The sequence below is a fragment of the Chiloscyllium punctatum genome, chromosome 7 (assembly GCF_047496795.1).
Source record: "Chiloscyllium punctatum isolate Juve2018m chromosome 7, sChiPun1.3, whole genome shotgun sequence".
NCBI classification, from domain to species: domain Eukaryota; kingdom Metazoa; phylum Chordata; class Chondrichthyes; order Orectolobiformes; family Hemiscylliidae; genus Chiloscyllium; species Chiloscyllium punctatum.
In genome coordinates, this window is record NC_092745.1 from 105648025 (window position 1) to 105664259 (window position 16235).

The 16235-nt window shown below is 39.6% G+C and overlaps 1 protein-coding gene across 2 annotated transcripts in view; it reads right to left on the bottom strand.

The window, feature by feature from the left end:
• Positions 1-1156: 1156 nt before the first annotated feature.
• Positions 1157-16235, bottom strand: part of kdm4aa (lysine (K)-specific demethylase 4A, genome duplicate a) — a 67074-nt gene continuing 51995 nt past the window's right edge. For both annotated transcript variants that reach the window (XM_072574535.1, XM_072574534.1), the window contains exons 19-22: positions 12188-12358; positions 11287-11406; positions 9690-9782; positions 1157-3591 (exon numbers count right to left, since the gene is read on the bottom strand). In XM_072574535.1, the coding sequence (XP_072430636.1) occupies positions 3451-3591; positions 9690-9782; positions 11287-11406; positions 12188-12358 (525 nt within the window). In that variant the 3' untranslated portion in view covers positions 1157-3450. The remainder of the gene's footprint in view (positions 3592-9689; positions 9783-11286; positions 11407-12187; positions 12359-16235) is intronic.

The following is a 16235-nucleotide window of genomic DNA, read 5'->3' on the forward strand; positions in this document are numbered from 1 at the left end:
GATTGTCGGAAAAACCCATCTGGTTCACGAATGTCCATTAGGGAAGGAAACTGCCATCCTTACCTGGTCTGTCCTATATGTGATTCCAGACCCTCAGCAACGTGTTTGACTCTCAGACTGCTCTCTGGGCAATTAAGAGATTGTCAATAAATGCTGGTCCAGCCAGCAAATCCCACATCCCATGAATGAATAAACAAAAAACAAAGAAAACTTACAGCCCAGGAACAGGCCCTTCGGCCCTCCAAGCCTGAGCCGATCCAAAAAATGAACTTAAGTTCTACCAGCTACATAAAATCGTAGAATTGTGGCCACAGATCAATAGTACTTGATAAGATTGTTAAAAGAAACTATATTGTAAAAGCATGACAAATTCAAATAAACCATTAAAAAAAAATCAGGAGTTACACATCAGGATATCACTCTTTCCACTCATCTAGATAAACATTTAGTCATTGGAGGGAGCAATCAATTATTGTTTAATCATATGATTTTCTTTGGAAGGTCATTAGAATTTAAAATTGCGTGAAACAAACATGGGAGAGTTGCAACAATATTTCTCCTTAATGCAACACTAGTTTAATCTTTTTCTCTGTGGCATGTTGCTACACTAGAAATGCACTCCAGTGACACGCCCTATGTTGTCTTCGAACACAACAAAGTTTTCAAACTAATCAATTTGATAAATGTTATTCTTTCTTCAGTTAGCTTCATATTAGCTCAGAAACAGAAAAACAAGTCAATATTTTCTCTTACCAAAAATGTTGTCAAAGAAACATCTATTTAGGATATGGAAATATTTGTATCCTTACTGAAGAAGTTACTGGGTATTTGACAAGATGCACTTCTTTCAGTGGCAATGGCCATGGGGTCTTCACAAAATCAATTTTAGCTTCTGGTCTTGCATTTTCACATAGGAGACAACCAGTGAAAAATGTGGGTGCTTATTTCAAATTTAGTGTTGATCATGTAGATTTACTAAAGGATTTATTTTTGCTGAGTTCTTGCCCTCACTCCTTTCCATAGAAGGAAAGTCACAATTTCTAATTGGCCCTGATAATGACATAATCGAAACAAACAAGGCAAATTTTAGCACAAGTAGAGAAATATGTTATAGGAGCAATAGTGTATCTGAAGACTGGATTGGAACAAAGCAGAATCAAAGACAAAAAACATTTATTAACTGCAAATCATTTCAATGTCTCTTATTTTCCTAAACAATCACAGCAAGCCATTTAAACTTCATGTTTGCTTGAACTAATACAGTCATTTTCATAGATCAATACAATCAATTACTGTACAGACTCCTGAGGTGGTTGTAGTGTAGACTGTGGGCCTTTTAGATTAGACACAATGATTTAAAACATGTTCAAGAGAGGAATGGGGATGGAGGCATGTAGAGAGTGCAAAACTGTTCCAAAAGAATTTAAGACTCTTTTCAAAAAAAGGGGAGCTGCAATAAATAACCAAACTTGTGAAATAACATGGAATCAAAGAGCCAAGTTTTCAAACACATCAAGAGCTGTTAAATTTGTTGAGAAATTACTCATCTTTCAACAGGTCACACAACTTTTACATGGGTTGCACAGACAGTCTTTCATAGTTGCAGAACCATCAAGTTATAGAGATATAGGATTCTTTCACTGAAGAAAGCATCATCCAGGAAACTGTGGTCATTTAAACTGGGGCCTGACAGCAAACATATTACTTTTGTTTTAGATCTCTAGCATCTGCAGGACTCTGCTGTTATTAGAGTGTCAATTTTGGAGGAAGCATTATTTTTCAGAAAGGTAGGATCAAAGGTGACCATCCAAAATGGGATGCTACTAGTAAGTTAAAAGAACCAAGAGGAATAAAAATAGTTTATAAAGTTTTCAGAGTTTGCTGTTTAAGAAAAGGAAAAGGAAGTATCTGAATTATGCTTGTATTATTTCATACTACCATTTCATTTTCTTTTCCACTGTTAATTAAATTTTCTTTTTTGTTCACAGATTCAAAATAATTTTCAAATTTACTACATTTCATTTAAAAAAAACGTAGCTCAGACTGAACAAAGTGATTCTTACTGAAGAATTTAGAGGCAACAAGACTTTAAGAACACATACAATGTAGTCACTGAACAACTGGCTTTCTAGTTTTAATAGTTAAATATACTACATTTTTAAGGTATACCTGTTTAGTTCTATTGTTCCACCAACTCTCTCAAAAGAAGACAGCATTGATATAACCCAATAAATACCAGAAATAGTAGACTGCAAAAAGAGCCATTCCATTAATAGCCATGGTAGGTGGTTTAATATTTGCATACAATGTTGCACCATGGTTTCAATGCAAACGAGTAATCTTGTGGCGTTTAGCCAGTGTCTGTTTCTACAGTCTACACCAAACCAATAAAGTAACTGAAAGGAGCATTTTACACTGCAATTAAGTTTGCAAGAATATTGGAATAAAATTTAATAATTCATTGAATAAACAAATATAATTTGTGACAAGTAAAAACAGCACACAAGTCTATCAGTACATGAGGTTCACAGAGATGGGAGACATCTTTAGAAGTGCATTTTGGGACTTTGGGATCTTGGTTTGGGCAGGGACATTCATAAATCATTTGCGATTTCATTAATACTTATCCATTCAAAGTCAATTTTCTGTTTACTTTCATTATGAACACTCAGTAAATAGCTACAATATGGAGGTGTTGGGATGAAACTTTTAAAAAACCTTGTGTCTAATCATTTCAGCCAAACTATAGTCTTAAGACTTCCCCTATAAATACAGATAAGAGTTTTAACTCAAGCACCGGTGATGGCCCTAGTTTTGGGCTAATGACTGGATATGGTGAAAACCCATTCACAACTTCCAGAACTTCACAGCCTATATACAGAGGGAATGCTTCTATGCCTATGGTTAAACAGCCATGCGTCAATCAATCAATCTTCAAAGTTAGTACTTTTATGTTCAATAGACCAGGTATGCAATAGGTTTCAACTGATAGTTGAATGTAAATGTTAATGACATTTACCAAAGAGGGACCAGCAATATTAAAATGTATTAAAACGTAAATGCATTTTTTATTCTGAACATGGATGTAAGTGTTGAAATCTAACCCAAAGACATTTTTTTTGCAATCCTATTTCTAGCTCACTGAAGACTCCATTAAAGGCATTCCTTGATCCAGATCAGTTTGCCGTTTACAATGCAAGAGTCCGGAGCAAGATCAAAGAACGCTTGAAAACAGCTTTGCTGAATCCCAAGATATTCAATATTCAAGTTCAATGGATGTGTTGTGAATAATGAGGTACCCTTGGTAGTTTTGTCACTAAAAAGGGTTAGAATTCAGCTGCACCTCAACTGCTTTCATGTATCTACAATACAACCAAGTTGGAAAACCAAAGTTTGTCACAATGGCTTCCATAGGTGATGTTCTGAACAGTTTCTGTAATGATAGCAATTTTATTCCATAATTGCACGGTAGAGAGATGGCTCAACATAGTCCCCACGATATCTGGAGTTAAGAACTCGCTGTCGCTTTGTCACCGGGGCAACCTCCTCTTCTGCAAAAATTCCAGTAAATCGCATGTCAGACGCGACAGACTGCAAAACAAACAAGACATGCCATTTTTAAAGCTTTGTGAAATTCTCACTGTGGTGCAAACCTGGCTCGTTTTCACGTATAAAACATTGAAATTTTAAATATATACAACTACAAACTTTCATAAATGTTCACACTAGGGAAGTACTCCTTGTTATGGACCAGGCCAGACTCCCTCAAAACATTTCAAGTAGCCCAGACCCTAACGTTTGCGAGGTGATTTAAGCAACTGTAATGCAGATATTCCTGGAGGGATGCAGTTGGCCAAACCACTTCATTTTAAACAAAACATGTATTTACAAGATTACCAAATAAAACACAAACAAAAGTGAATAGGATACAGAATAACTTAATCTATCCGAAAACTCACCAGCTTATCCCAACCTAATGATGCTGTCCTAAATACTTGCAACAAACCCCATAAACACCCCTTGGTACCAAAAGATAAAATTAAACACAATTGTACAGGAAAGATGTCAGAGATAACCACCATGGACCTGCTTCTTTGGGTCCAGCAGCTTCAAAGCTGCCTGACTGCTTTCGGCGAACAGCCAGACTACCAAAAACCAAATCAAACCAGAGTAAAGCTAAGCTGGAAGAACTGGCCACTCCCCTTTCATCGTACAAGTGTTTTTTAAACTTGAAAACCTTTTGCCTGAGGCAGTATCTGTTAGCTTTAAACAAATGGCTCTAAAACACTTCAACTTAGACTTTTCGGAGTCAATGTCTTTTATGACCTCCCTGGAAAAAAAACAAGGACTGCATTACCTCGATAAAAGAGCAGCATTGCCACATTCTAATAAATGAAAATAACAATAAATTAATAGTTTTAACATCAGCCAAAAACTACCACAATACGGGAGGTGGTGGGAGAGAGAGAAAGAAGGACATTGACTTGCACTTGACCACCTAATTTGGCCTCACTGTATGAGGAGAGTCCTCAAAACATCTCATCTTCAATGATGGAAGTGCCCAATTCATCAGTACAAGCTAAGGCTGAAGCACTTAACACTTCAAGCTGAAAACTGTTGTAAGTGGATGATCCTTCTCAGTCTCATTAGAGGTCTCTAGCATCATAATGCTTGCCTTCAACCAATTCAATTCACTCCATGATGATGATATCAAGAAATGGCTGAAGCCCTGCATATCGTAAGGCTATGGGCCCTGACAAAAATTCCAGTAACAGCCCTGGAGCCTTGTGCTCCATAACTTCCTATGGCCTTAGCCAAGCTAGTCTAGCATTGTACATTGGACATCTAGCCAGCAATTTGGAAACTTTGTCCTGTACAATATATAGAACAGAACAAATCAAACCACCCTATCAGGCAGTCTCCTCAATTATCAAAGCAATGGAAGCCATCATAAACAATGCTATCGAGTAATAACCTGCCATCTGATTCTCAATTTAGGTTTCATCAAGGTCATTACAGACATGACCTCTTTACAGCCTTGGTTCAAACATGGGTTACAAAACTGAAGTCCAGAGGTCTTATGATTTGCAGGTTATGTGAATTGGACACGATAATTTGTCCACTGTGTTCAGGGATGTGCAGACTAGGTGGATTAGTCATAGGAAAATGCAAGGTTACGGGGGGGCGGGGTGGTGGTGGTCTCAATGGGATACGCTTTGAAGGGTCAGTGTGGACCCAATGGGCTGAATGGCCTGCTCTCTCACTGTAGGGATTCTATGATTCTAAGTCAAGGTGGCCACATTTGACTATGTATTACATCCAGAAACTCCAAAGTAGAATCAGTGGGAATCGCAGTGAAAACTCTTCACTGGCTACAGTCATACATTGCAAAAAGGAAGATAGTTATGGTTGTTGGAGGTCAGTCAGCTCAGCTCCAGGATATTACTGCAGGGGTTCCTGAGGGTAGTGTCCCAGGCCCTATCACCTTCAATGACCATCGATGTCTGCACTATGAACATCCTGGGGAATACCACTAACCAGAAACTGAACTGAATACCCACATAAACTAAGTCTACAAGAGCAGGTCAAAGGATTGGAATCCTGTAGTGAGTAACTCACCTTCTAACTCCAAAAAACTCTGTCTGCCATCTAAAAAGGCATATCCTTTACTTGCCTGGATGAGTCGAGCTCGAACTCGAACTCATGTGGTGGAGGCTGGTACAATTACAACATTTAAGAGGCATTTGGATGGGTATATGAACAGGAAGGGTTTGGAGGGATATGGGCCGGCTGCTGGGAGGTGGGACTAGATTGGGTTGGGATATCTGGTCAGCATGGACAGGTTGGACCGAAGGGTCTGTTGCCATGCTGTACATCTCTATGACTCTACGACTCTAAGAAGAATGACACCATTTGAGGAGGCAATGGTGTACTTGCATTAATCCAGAAACTCAATTAATGCTCTGGGTTTCTAGGTTAAAATCCCATCATGTCAGATGGTGGAAAATCAATTCAATAAAAAAATAAACAAACAATCTGGAATTAAGAATCTAACGATGACCATGAGTTCACTGTTGATTATCAGAAAACCCCATCTGGTTCACTAATGTTCTTCAAGGAAGTAAATCTGCCATCCTCACCTGGTCTCATATGCATGTTTCTTAATTGTCCTCCGAAATGGCCTTGCAAGTCAATCTCAACAACCTGACACTGACCAAGAGATGGAAAAGTCAACAGCAGAAACAGCCCTGTTGATCCTACAAAGTCTTCTTTTACGAACATCCGGGGTCTAGTGCCAAAAGTGGGAGATTGTCCAACAGATGACTCAAATAACCACCTTACAGTCACACTCACGGAATCATATACCTGACAGACAATGTCCCAGACAACACCATCACAATCCCTGTTCTACTGGAAGGACAGATCCAGCACAGGTAGTGTACACTGTGGCATACTGTTGGGAGGGAGTTGCCTGAAAGTCTTTAACATTGACCGGAGCCCATGAAGTCTCCTTGCTTTAGCACAAACATGTGCAAGGAAGCTGCTGCTGATTATCACCTACCGTTCGCTCTTGGGGGAATGCTGATTCATCAGCCAAGTTGAATAACACTTGGAGGAAGCAGAGAGAGAGTGACAAGGGCATAAACATACTCTGGGTGGAAGATTTCCCACAGCCACCACCAAGAGCGGTTCAGCAGCATCACAACTGATTATGCTCGTCGTGTCTTAAATGACAATATCTACTAGACTGGATCAGTGGCAGGTGATGAGGGCATGAAGAGGGAAAAACATTCTTGACTTCATCCTTACCAATCTGCTGAATGCAGATGCATATGTCCATGACGGTACTGATAAGCATGACCACCTTATGGAGACACCTTGTGTCCTTGTGGAGACAAAGTCCTTCATTCACATTGAGAATACCCTCCATTGTGTTGTGTGGCCCTAACACCGTACTAAGTGAGAGAGACTTTGAATACATCTAGCACCTGAAGACTGGGCACCCATGACGCGCTGGGGCATCAACAGCAGCAGACTTGTATTCCAGCACAACCTGCAACCTTATGGCCTGGCATAAGCCCCCACTCAACCATTACCATCAAGCCAGAAATTAACCCAGGTTCAATGGAGTGTGCAAGAGGGCATGCCAAGAGCAACAAGTGATCTCACAACCATTGGATTAAATCTAATCTCTGCAGTCCTGCCACATCCAGTCATGACAATTAAATAACTCACTGGAGGTGGCAGACTAGGGAACTCAGGGAAATAAATAGTGTCTTGAAAAAAATTCACATTACATAAAAGGTGGTCTTAAAAAAAAAGTGAATAAATCTTTGGGAACTGATCAAGTGTATCCCAGGACGATGTGGGAAGTTAGGGAAGAAATAGTGGGGCCCTAGCAGAGATACTTGTATCATCTATAGCCATAGGTGAGGTGCCAGATGACTAAAGGGTGACAAATGTTGTGCCTTTACGAGAAGCCTGGTAACTATAGATCAGTGAGTCTGACACCAGTAGTGGGTAAACTGTTGGAACAGATTGAGAAACAGAATTTACATGCATTTGAAGAGGCAAGGACTGATTAAGAATAGTGAGCATGGGTATGTCTGTGGGAAATCAAATATGTCTCACAAATGTGACTGAGTTTTTTTTTGAGGACAACCAAAAAGAATGATGTGAGCAGCTTCATGGACTTTAGTATTGCTCTTAACATGGTTTTGCATGGTATACTAATTAATAAAGTTAGATCACATGGGATTCACAGAAAGCTTGTCAACTGGATACAAAATTGGCTTGATGACAGGAAAGAGGGGATGGTGGTGGAGGGTTGTTTTCTGGACTGGAGGCATGTGACCAGCAGTGTGCCACAACTATCAGTGCTGAGTCCACTGCTTTTCATCATTTTATGGAAATAAAATGATTTGGGTGTGAATATAGGAGATATGGTTAATAAGTCTGTAAGTCAGTGGTTCAAGAAAGCAACATACCACCACATTCTCAAAGGGAATTAGGGATAAGCAATAACTTGTGCCCATTCAATGTTCCCTTTACAGGATTCATAGATGAATATTTTTAGAAAAATGTTTCTTCTTGCAACTAATGATAACTCTTTAAAATAAGAGTTGCCCATATAATACAGAGACGAGACAAATTTCTCAGAAGGGTGAGTGACTTTAGAACTATCTTCCTGAAAAGACGATGGAAATAGAGACCTTGAATATTCATGAAGTACACTGATAATCGTTCAGCAAGTCATGAAAGGTTATCAGGATAGCTGAAATGCAAATCTGAGGTTACAATCAAATCAGCCAAAATGTTCTACGCCCAAGTATGCGCATTTTAATAAAGGCAAAATATTGTAGACGCTGGAAACCTGAAAGAAAAATGGATGCTGGAGAAACGCAACTTATCTGGCAGCATCTCAGAGTCATAGAGATGTACAGCATGGAAACAGACCCTTTGGTCCAACCTGTCCATGCCAACCAGATATCCCAAGTCAATCTAGTCCCACCTGCTAGCACCTGGCCCATATCCCTCCAAACCCTTCCTATTCATATACCCATCCAAATGCCTCTTAAATGTTGCAATTGTACCAGCCTCCACCACTTCCTCTGGCAGCTCATTCCATACACTTACCACCCTTTGTGTGAAAAAGTTGCCCAGTAGGTCTCTTTTATATCTTTTCCCTCTCACCCTAAACCTATGCCCTCTAGTTGTGGACTCCCTGACCCCAGGGAAAAGACTTTACCTATTTACCCTATCTATGCCCCTCATAATTTTGTAAACCTCTATAAGGTCACCCCTCATCTGTGGAGAGCAAAAGAGTTCTCAATTTGAAGAAACTGAACTACCAGTTCTGAAGAATCATACTGGGCTTGAAATGTTAACTGTTTTCTTGTCCACAGATGCTGCCAAGATTTGCTAAGAGAATTCCCTGTGCTTGGTTACACAGCATCCTATGTAACTCTAGAACAATCCAAATTGTGCCACACTGTTTCTGAAGTACAACAAAAGATGTAAAATGCTGCAGCCAATTTTGACAAAAGCAGGGTTCCACAAATAGCTCGAAAAAAAATTTACCAGAGCACCCAATGTCAGTTGGGTGTATATCGGAAGAATAAGGAACTCCACATATCCTTTTAGCCCTTGACCAACATCAAGAACAAAATCATCTCATCACATCAGAGGCCTTGCTGAGCACAAATTACTTTCTACTATTTCCTACTTTATAATATTTCATGCCATCTAACGCCTCCATCACAAATTATTTCAAGTTTAATATCCATGTCAAATGGCTGAAATTTGATTCTACTTGAAAGAAGTGATCCTGAAAATTTCGTGAAAGCCATGAATGCATAGTACAAGTCAAAACTCATGATCCCCTCCGTAAAAATACTCAATGTTTTAACTAAGTTTCAAGCAGTTATTATTTTGGACTGCTACACATTTGATTAGGTTAAAACAAAAAAAAATTTGCAAATGGAATCAATCTGATTGAACATTACAAAGTGCAGACAAACTTTTTAAAAAATTTATAACGGACATAGTGGAACCTTTCACCATTGCTAATGGAAAAACCTTAGACAGTTATTCATTTCTTTTCGCAGGAATAAATTGAGCAAGATCCAGAACTGTACAAGGTGTACTTTGGCAGATGGCATGTAATAATAGAATAATGAAATACTAACCAGCCTGGACTTTACTTTTTTGGGTAGTTCCTCATTAAGAGTGTATACATCCTCTCTCTTCACCATTAGTTGGGATGCATCTTCAAATTCAACCTAAATGGAAAAGCAGAGTCAGGTGTGCACCGGGAAGTGATATGTCAAACCATTTAAAAACTTGAAACTCAGGAATGAACAGATAAAACAACTACAATGAAGGAGGCGTCCATCTGGTCCAAATGGCAATTCAAAATGATCATGCTATTCTTTCCCACAGTAACTCAATTCACTTTGCATCTAAAAGTATATTTCATGACACTGGGGTAGACAACAGCAAAGATTTACAACTCTTTAAAATCACCAAAACCTCATTCAGAGACTGTGATCCCCTAGTACTAGGCTCTATTGCCTGCAGGCACATCCTCTTAATACCTGCCAAGCTTCCTGCAAAATTTCTAAGTTTCAATTAAATCACTTCTTTTCAGCATTTGAGGAATTAAGACTTGAGCAACATAATTTCTCATCCTTGAGTCCCAGGAATCCACCTAATAACTTGTTGGTGAACTTCTTCTAAAGCCACTATATTCTTCCTTAGGTAGAAACCAAAACTCTGTAGTACTCCAGGTATAGTTTTGCCAAGACATTATGCAATTGCAGCAAAACGTCTTCACTCTTACACTGCCATCTCTTTGTCATAAAGCTTTTCCTCGTTGTTGTTACACCTGAACTTTAACTTCCTGTAATTCATGTGCAAAAACAGAGATTATTTGAACATTCACAGCATGATGGCTAACCCCTAATTGCCAGAGGGCAGTTAAGAGTCAACCACATTGCTGTGGGTCTCGAGTCTCATGCAGCCAGACCAAATATGGACAGCAGTTTCCCTCCCTAAAAAGGGCCAGATGGGTTTTTGGTCAATCGAGAACAGTTTCATGATCATTATTAGACTTGTAATTCCAGACTTTTTTTTATTTAATTCAAGTTCCATCTGCCATGACAGGATCAGAATCTGGGCACACAATGTTATCTGAATCTCTGGATTAATAGTCTAATGATAATTCCACTACATCATCTTCATATGGAAAGCCACACATATATAAAACATACTTTCAGTTCTGAATACTTGCTTTATATGAGATGTATTTATGCATGTGCCGAGTGTATGCATCAAGGGCCAAGGGATTAGAAACAGAAGTTGAGAAAACCTGTTTTGACCACAACCCATTCTCTGTAATCAGAAATTCAGCATCCTATGTCAGTCTTACGTAAGTAGATTTAAATCACTGAACAATTGCTTTAAGGAGGGGTACCATGTAGGAGGAACTTATAACGCATTAGTTTGACAAGTATTTAATAATATTGAATAGCCAAGGGGAGAAAATAGTTTCTGTCTGTCAGCATCCCAATACATGCAGACAATATCCTGGTTGCACATCAACTACTCAAATGATTAACCCAAATTCAGTTTTGCAGTTTGCCTCTGATCCAAATGATTAGTTTGGATGAGACACCAAGCATTCCACAATAACTATCCCTAGCACCAAGGCTTTAACACAAATAGACATATTAATACTTCAGGCTTATTATTGTATGCACAATACACTAGTGCCTTATTTCATACCTGATAGAGCTGTATAACATGTGATGCTACAAATTGGGCACCATAAACCAGCCCATCGGTCCATCGCACTTGTACAACCTCTCCCCCTGCAGGGGGTCCCAAGCTAAGACAGTCCCGACTCTGAAAATCAGCAGCAAATTGGAGAATTAGATTTCTATTAGAATAGAGCTGTCCAAGTTCAGCGTTAGAACAATGTAAATTTAAAAGAGTAATATTATAAAGCAACGTTTATTTCAAGGTACTCTTCAGTGGGAAAACATGAAATTGCCTTAATTTCAATGGCATTGCTACATTAAGGCATCATTAAGGGCTTGGAAAAAATAGCACAACTTAAAAAGAAAATCACAATTATCATGTTAATTTTTGCTAACAAAAATTGGGAAAGACCACTCCCATATGTATTAAGCAGGTACAGTGGATAGGTTATTAATGTAGCATTTCCATGATAATAACATTCTCCCAGTGTCTGCGTGGGTTTCATCTGGGTGCTCTGGTTTCCTCCCACAATTCAAAGATGTGCAGGTCAGGTGAATTGGTCAGGATAAATTGCCCCCATGTTAGGTGCATTAGTCAGGTAAATATAGGGTAGGGAATGGATCTGGGTGGGTTACTCTTCAGAGGGTCAGTGTGGACTTGTTGGGTCAAATGGTCCGTTTTATACTGTAGTGATAATCTAATCTAAAAACACAAAAAGGTGGATGAAAGCACCGCATAAACCTGATTACGACCAAACTCAAAATTCCCAATATTTATTCTAAGACATCAGGCAAATTTTCAGTAACCATTCAAGATGCAGATTCATTTTTGTGAAGATTTGAGAATTATGCAAACAGCAGATTAAAATCTTTTAAATTTAAAAAAATGCTTTCATGATGTGTGTATCGGAAAGAATTTCACCTACCACAATATCTTCTGGATACAAGTTGTCACTGAAGGATCCATCATCAAAATTCACTTCATAGAATGTTTCTTTAGTCAATCCTACCACCTCACACTGATAAAAACGTCCATTCTTGTGCTTTGAGATGACTTTTTGCCCAATTTCAATGTCATTCAAAGCTAATTTGGCACGCTGTGGAAAGTGAAATCATAATCTTTTAAGAACATTGATATTATTCATTTATTCTGAATGTAAAATATTTAAAACACATGTAGCTGCTTTGAATGCCACATTAACATTATAGAATTGTAACAGTCCCATAGCATGGACCAGACCCTTCGATCCAATTCATCTACAGTGACCAGCCATCCCAATCTGACCTTTCCCTTTTTGCCAGCATTTGGCCCATATCCCTCTAAACTGTTCCTATTCATAAACCCATCCAGGTACCTTTTAAATGTTGTAATTGTACCAGCCTCCACTACTTCCTCGGCAGCTTGTTCCATATAAACTCCTCCCTCTGCAGAAAAAAAACTTGACCCACAGATCCTTTTCAAATATTTTTCCTCTCATCTTAAACTGAAACCTTCTGGTTTTGGTCTCCCTTACCCTTGGAAAAAGACCGTGGCTATTTATCCTATCCATGCCCCTCATGATTTTATAAGCCTCTAAGGGAATTCCTCAGCCTCTGACACTGCAGGAAAGAAAAGCCCCAGCCTATTCAGGCTCTCCCTATAACTCAACTCTCCAGTCCCAGGAACATCCTTGTAAAATCTTTTCTGTACCTGTTAAGTTTAACATCATCCTTTCTATAGAAAGGTGACCAGAATTGTACATAGCATTCTAAAGGAGGCCTCACCAATGTCCTATACAGCTGCAACATGACATCCCAACTTCTACGCAATGTTCTGACCAATGAAGGCTAACGTAGCAAATGTCTTCTTCACCATCCTGTCTACCTGCAACTTCACTTCCAAGGTACCACGCACCTGCACCCCTAGATCTCTTTGTTCAACAATACTCCCCAGGGCCCTACCATTAACTGCATAAGCTGGGGAATCCAAGATGGAGGATGGGAAAAAAATTATGGCTGTAAGAGTTGCTTCTTTTTTGAGGCATTTTTAGGTGTTTGAGGAGATTTCCTCGAATTCCAGGAGCAGCAATTACTGTTTTATACACTGTTGCACTGTTTTGGAACTTTGGGGGAAAAAAAAGTCAAAACCACAGCACTTTTAAAAGGGAGAAAGACAAACAAAAGGTAGCAAGCGCATGGTCAGTGAGGGAGAGAGAGAAAAAAAAGCAACACTGCAGATTCACTGCCGGGTCAGTTAGCACAGTTACTGCCTTTGCTGTTTGGAGTTCATGTATCTCTGGACATTGGAGTGCGCCTAGAAAAAATAAACAAACAGCGAAATTCACAGGTGACCTTGGAGGAACCTGTGTGGGCAAGCTCACAGCACAGAAACAGATAAGTGCATAGTTTTTAACGTGTAACCTTGTTGCAAGTCCACAGCAGTGAGCAGTGGGTTCTTTCTTGATTATATGTTTCATTGAAATCTCTGTCTCTCGAGTAGAATTTTTAAAATATAAACCATGAGTACTAAGTTAGCCTGGACAGCACCGTTTTCTAGAGCAAGCTCTTCCTGTCAGATGTGGGAGTTTAGGGAGAGTTTCAGTGCTACTAATGATGATGTCTGCAGGAAGCGTCTTTGATTGTGAATCCGATCAGATCACATGGATCAGTTGTAACTTCAGTTACAGGCAATGTGGAAGTTACGAGAGCTGGAGAGGGGAGGAATGTGATGGATGGAAGTTATAGGAAGGGAGAAAAGCCACAGATACAGTCAGGTAGATGGGTTAACTCCAGGAATGGTAGGCAAGTAGTGCAGGACTCTTCTTTTGCTATGCCCATTTCAAACAAATAGGCTGCTTTGGAAAATGTAGGAGGTGATGGACTCTCAGGGGAAATATAGCACAAACAGCTAGGTTTTCTGGTATTGAGACAGGCTTTAATGTAATGAGGTACGTCGGGTTCCAAACAATCAATTGTGATTGAAACTCTCTAAGCAGAAGCATAGATAGATGTTTCTGCGGCCAGCAGCGAGAATTCAATGATGTATTGCCTCCCTGGTGCCAGGATTAAGGATATCTCAAGAGAGGTTTCAGAATGTTCAAGGGGGAGAGGAACCATCAGGAGGTCATTATATATATATTGGAACCAATGGCTTAGGAAGAGAAAAGGATAAAGATTCTGAAGGGAGAATATAGAAAAATGGAAAGGAATTTAAAAAGGAGATCCTTTAGGGTAGTCATATCTGGAATACTTCTGGTGCTACGAGCTCGGGAGGGTAGGAATAGGAGGACAGAGGAGATGAATATGCGGCTGAGAAGCTGGTGCAAGGGAGAAGGGCTCACATGTTTGGATCATTGGAATCAATGTTTTGACTTCAACAGTGAATTCCATAAACTCACCTCCATCTGGGTGAAGTAACTTTACCTCATCCCAATCCCAAAAGGCATGGCCCTCATCCTTAAAGTGTGACCTTTTGTTTAAGACTCCCCATTAATTGAGAACACGCTTTCTGCATTTACCCTGTCTATTCCTGGTAGATTTTATAGGTTAATTCGTCTATATTTCAGTGCATATAGTTCTAATTGAGCCAGTCTCCCCCTGTCGGTCAATCCTGACATCCCAGGGATTAGTCTGGTAAACCTTTGTTGCAAGAATATCCTTTTTCAGAGGAGGAGACCAAAACTGCAACAATACTCCAGGTGTGGTCTTACCAGCCTCCATGCAAGGTATCCCTGCTTTTGTACTCAAATCCTTTTGCTGTGCAGGCCAGCATAACATGTGCCTTCCCCACTGCCTGCTGCACCTATATGTTTACTTTCAGCAACTGGTGTAAAGGACACCAAGATCTCATTGTATCCCAAGCTACTGCCACATAGATAATAATCTGCCTGCCTGTTTGTCAAGTATTTGCTCGCTCACTGAACTTGTCCAAATCACAATCATCCTCCTCATTTCTTTGTTTCATCTGCGAACTTAAAAAGCTGGAGGTCAAGCCCTGATCAACGCAGGACCCACTCATCACTGCTTGCCACTTGGATAAAGACATCTATTCCTACTCTTGCTTCCTGTCTGTGAACCAGTTCTCAATCTGAACAAAACAAACCAAAGAACTGCAAATCATGAACAGAAATTGCTGGGAAAACTCAGCATGTCCAGCAGTATTTGTGGAGGGAAAACACATTTTGTGGTCTAGTTCTGAAGAGGGTCACTGGACCTGAAATAATAATTCTGCCTTCTCTCCACAGATACTATCAGACCTGCTCAGTTTTTCCAGCAATTTGTGTCAGTTCTCAATCCACTTAAGTCCATGAACTCTAATCCCATGTGCTTTAATGTTGCCTGCTAATCTGTTGTGTGGAATCTTATTGAAAGCCTTCTGAAAATAAAGTAAACCATATTCACTAGCTTATGAGGGCATAACTCTACTAGTTATGCCCTCAAAAAAATTGCAGATTTGTCAAGCATGACTTCCCTTTCAGAAGTCTATGCTGACTGTCCTATCTTCCAGGTGCTCTAGAATATCTTTTATAAGACGACAAACCGAAGGTGGAAGAACACAGCAAGCCAGACAGTATTAGGTGGTGGAGGAGTCAATATTTCAGTTGTAACCCTTCTTCAAGACTGGGGGTGGGTGTAAGAGGAGCTGCAAATAAAAGGGGGTAGGGAATTTTGGAGAAGAGAACCTGTCCTGCCCACCACCTACTCCCTCCAAAAACCTCCACTTTTTCTTTTGGAAGAGTTATTGCCTTCCTTTGTGAAGATGGAACTAAAAAAAAGTGTATATTTAATTTCCCATCTTTTTGATCTCCCATTATAAATTTCTATATTTATCTCAATTATCATTTTTTCATCACAAGCCTACAGAAACTTTTACTACTGGTTTTCATGTTCCCTGCAAGCTTACTTTCATTCTCTACTTTCCCCCCTCTTAAATTGGTCTCTGTTTCACATTGCTGGAATCTAAACTGTTCTCAATCCTCAAGTTTTTGTTTGGCT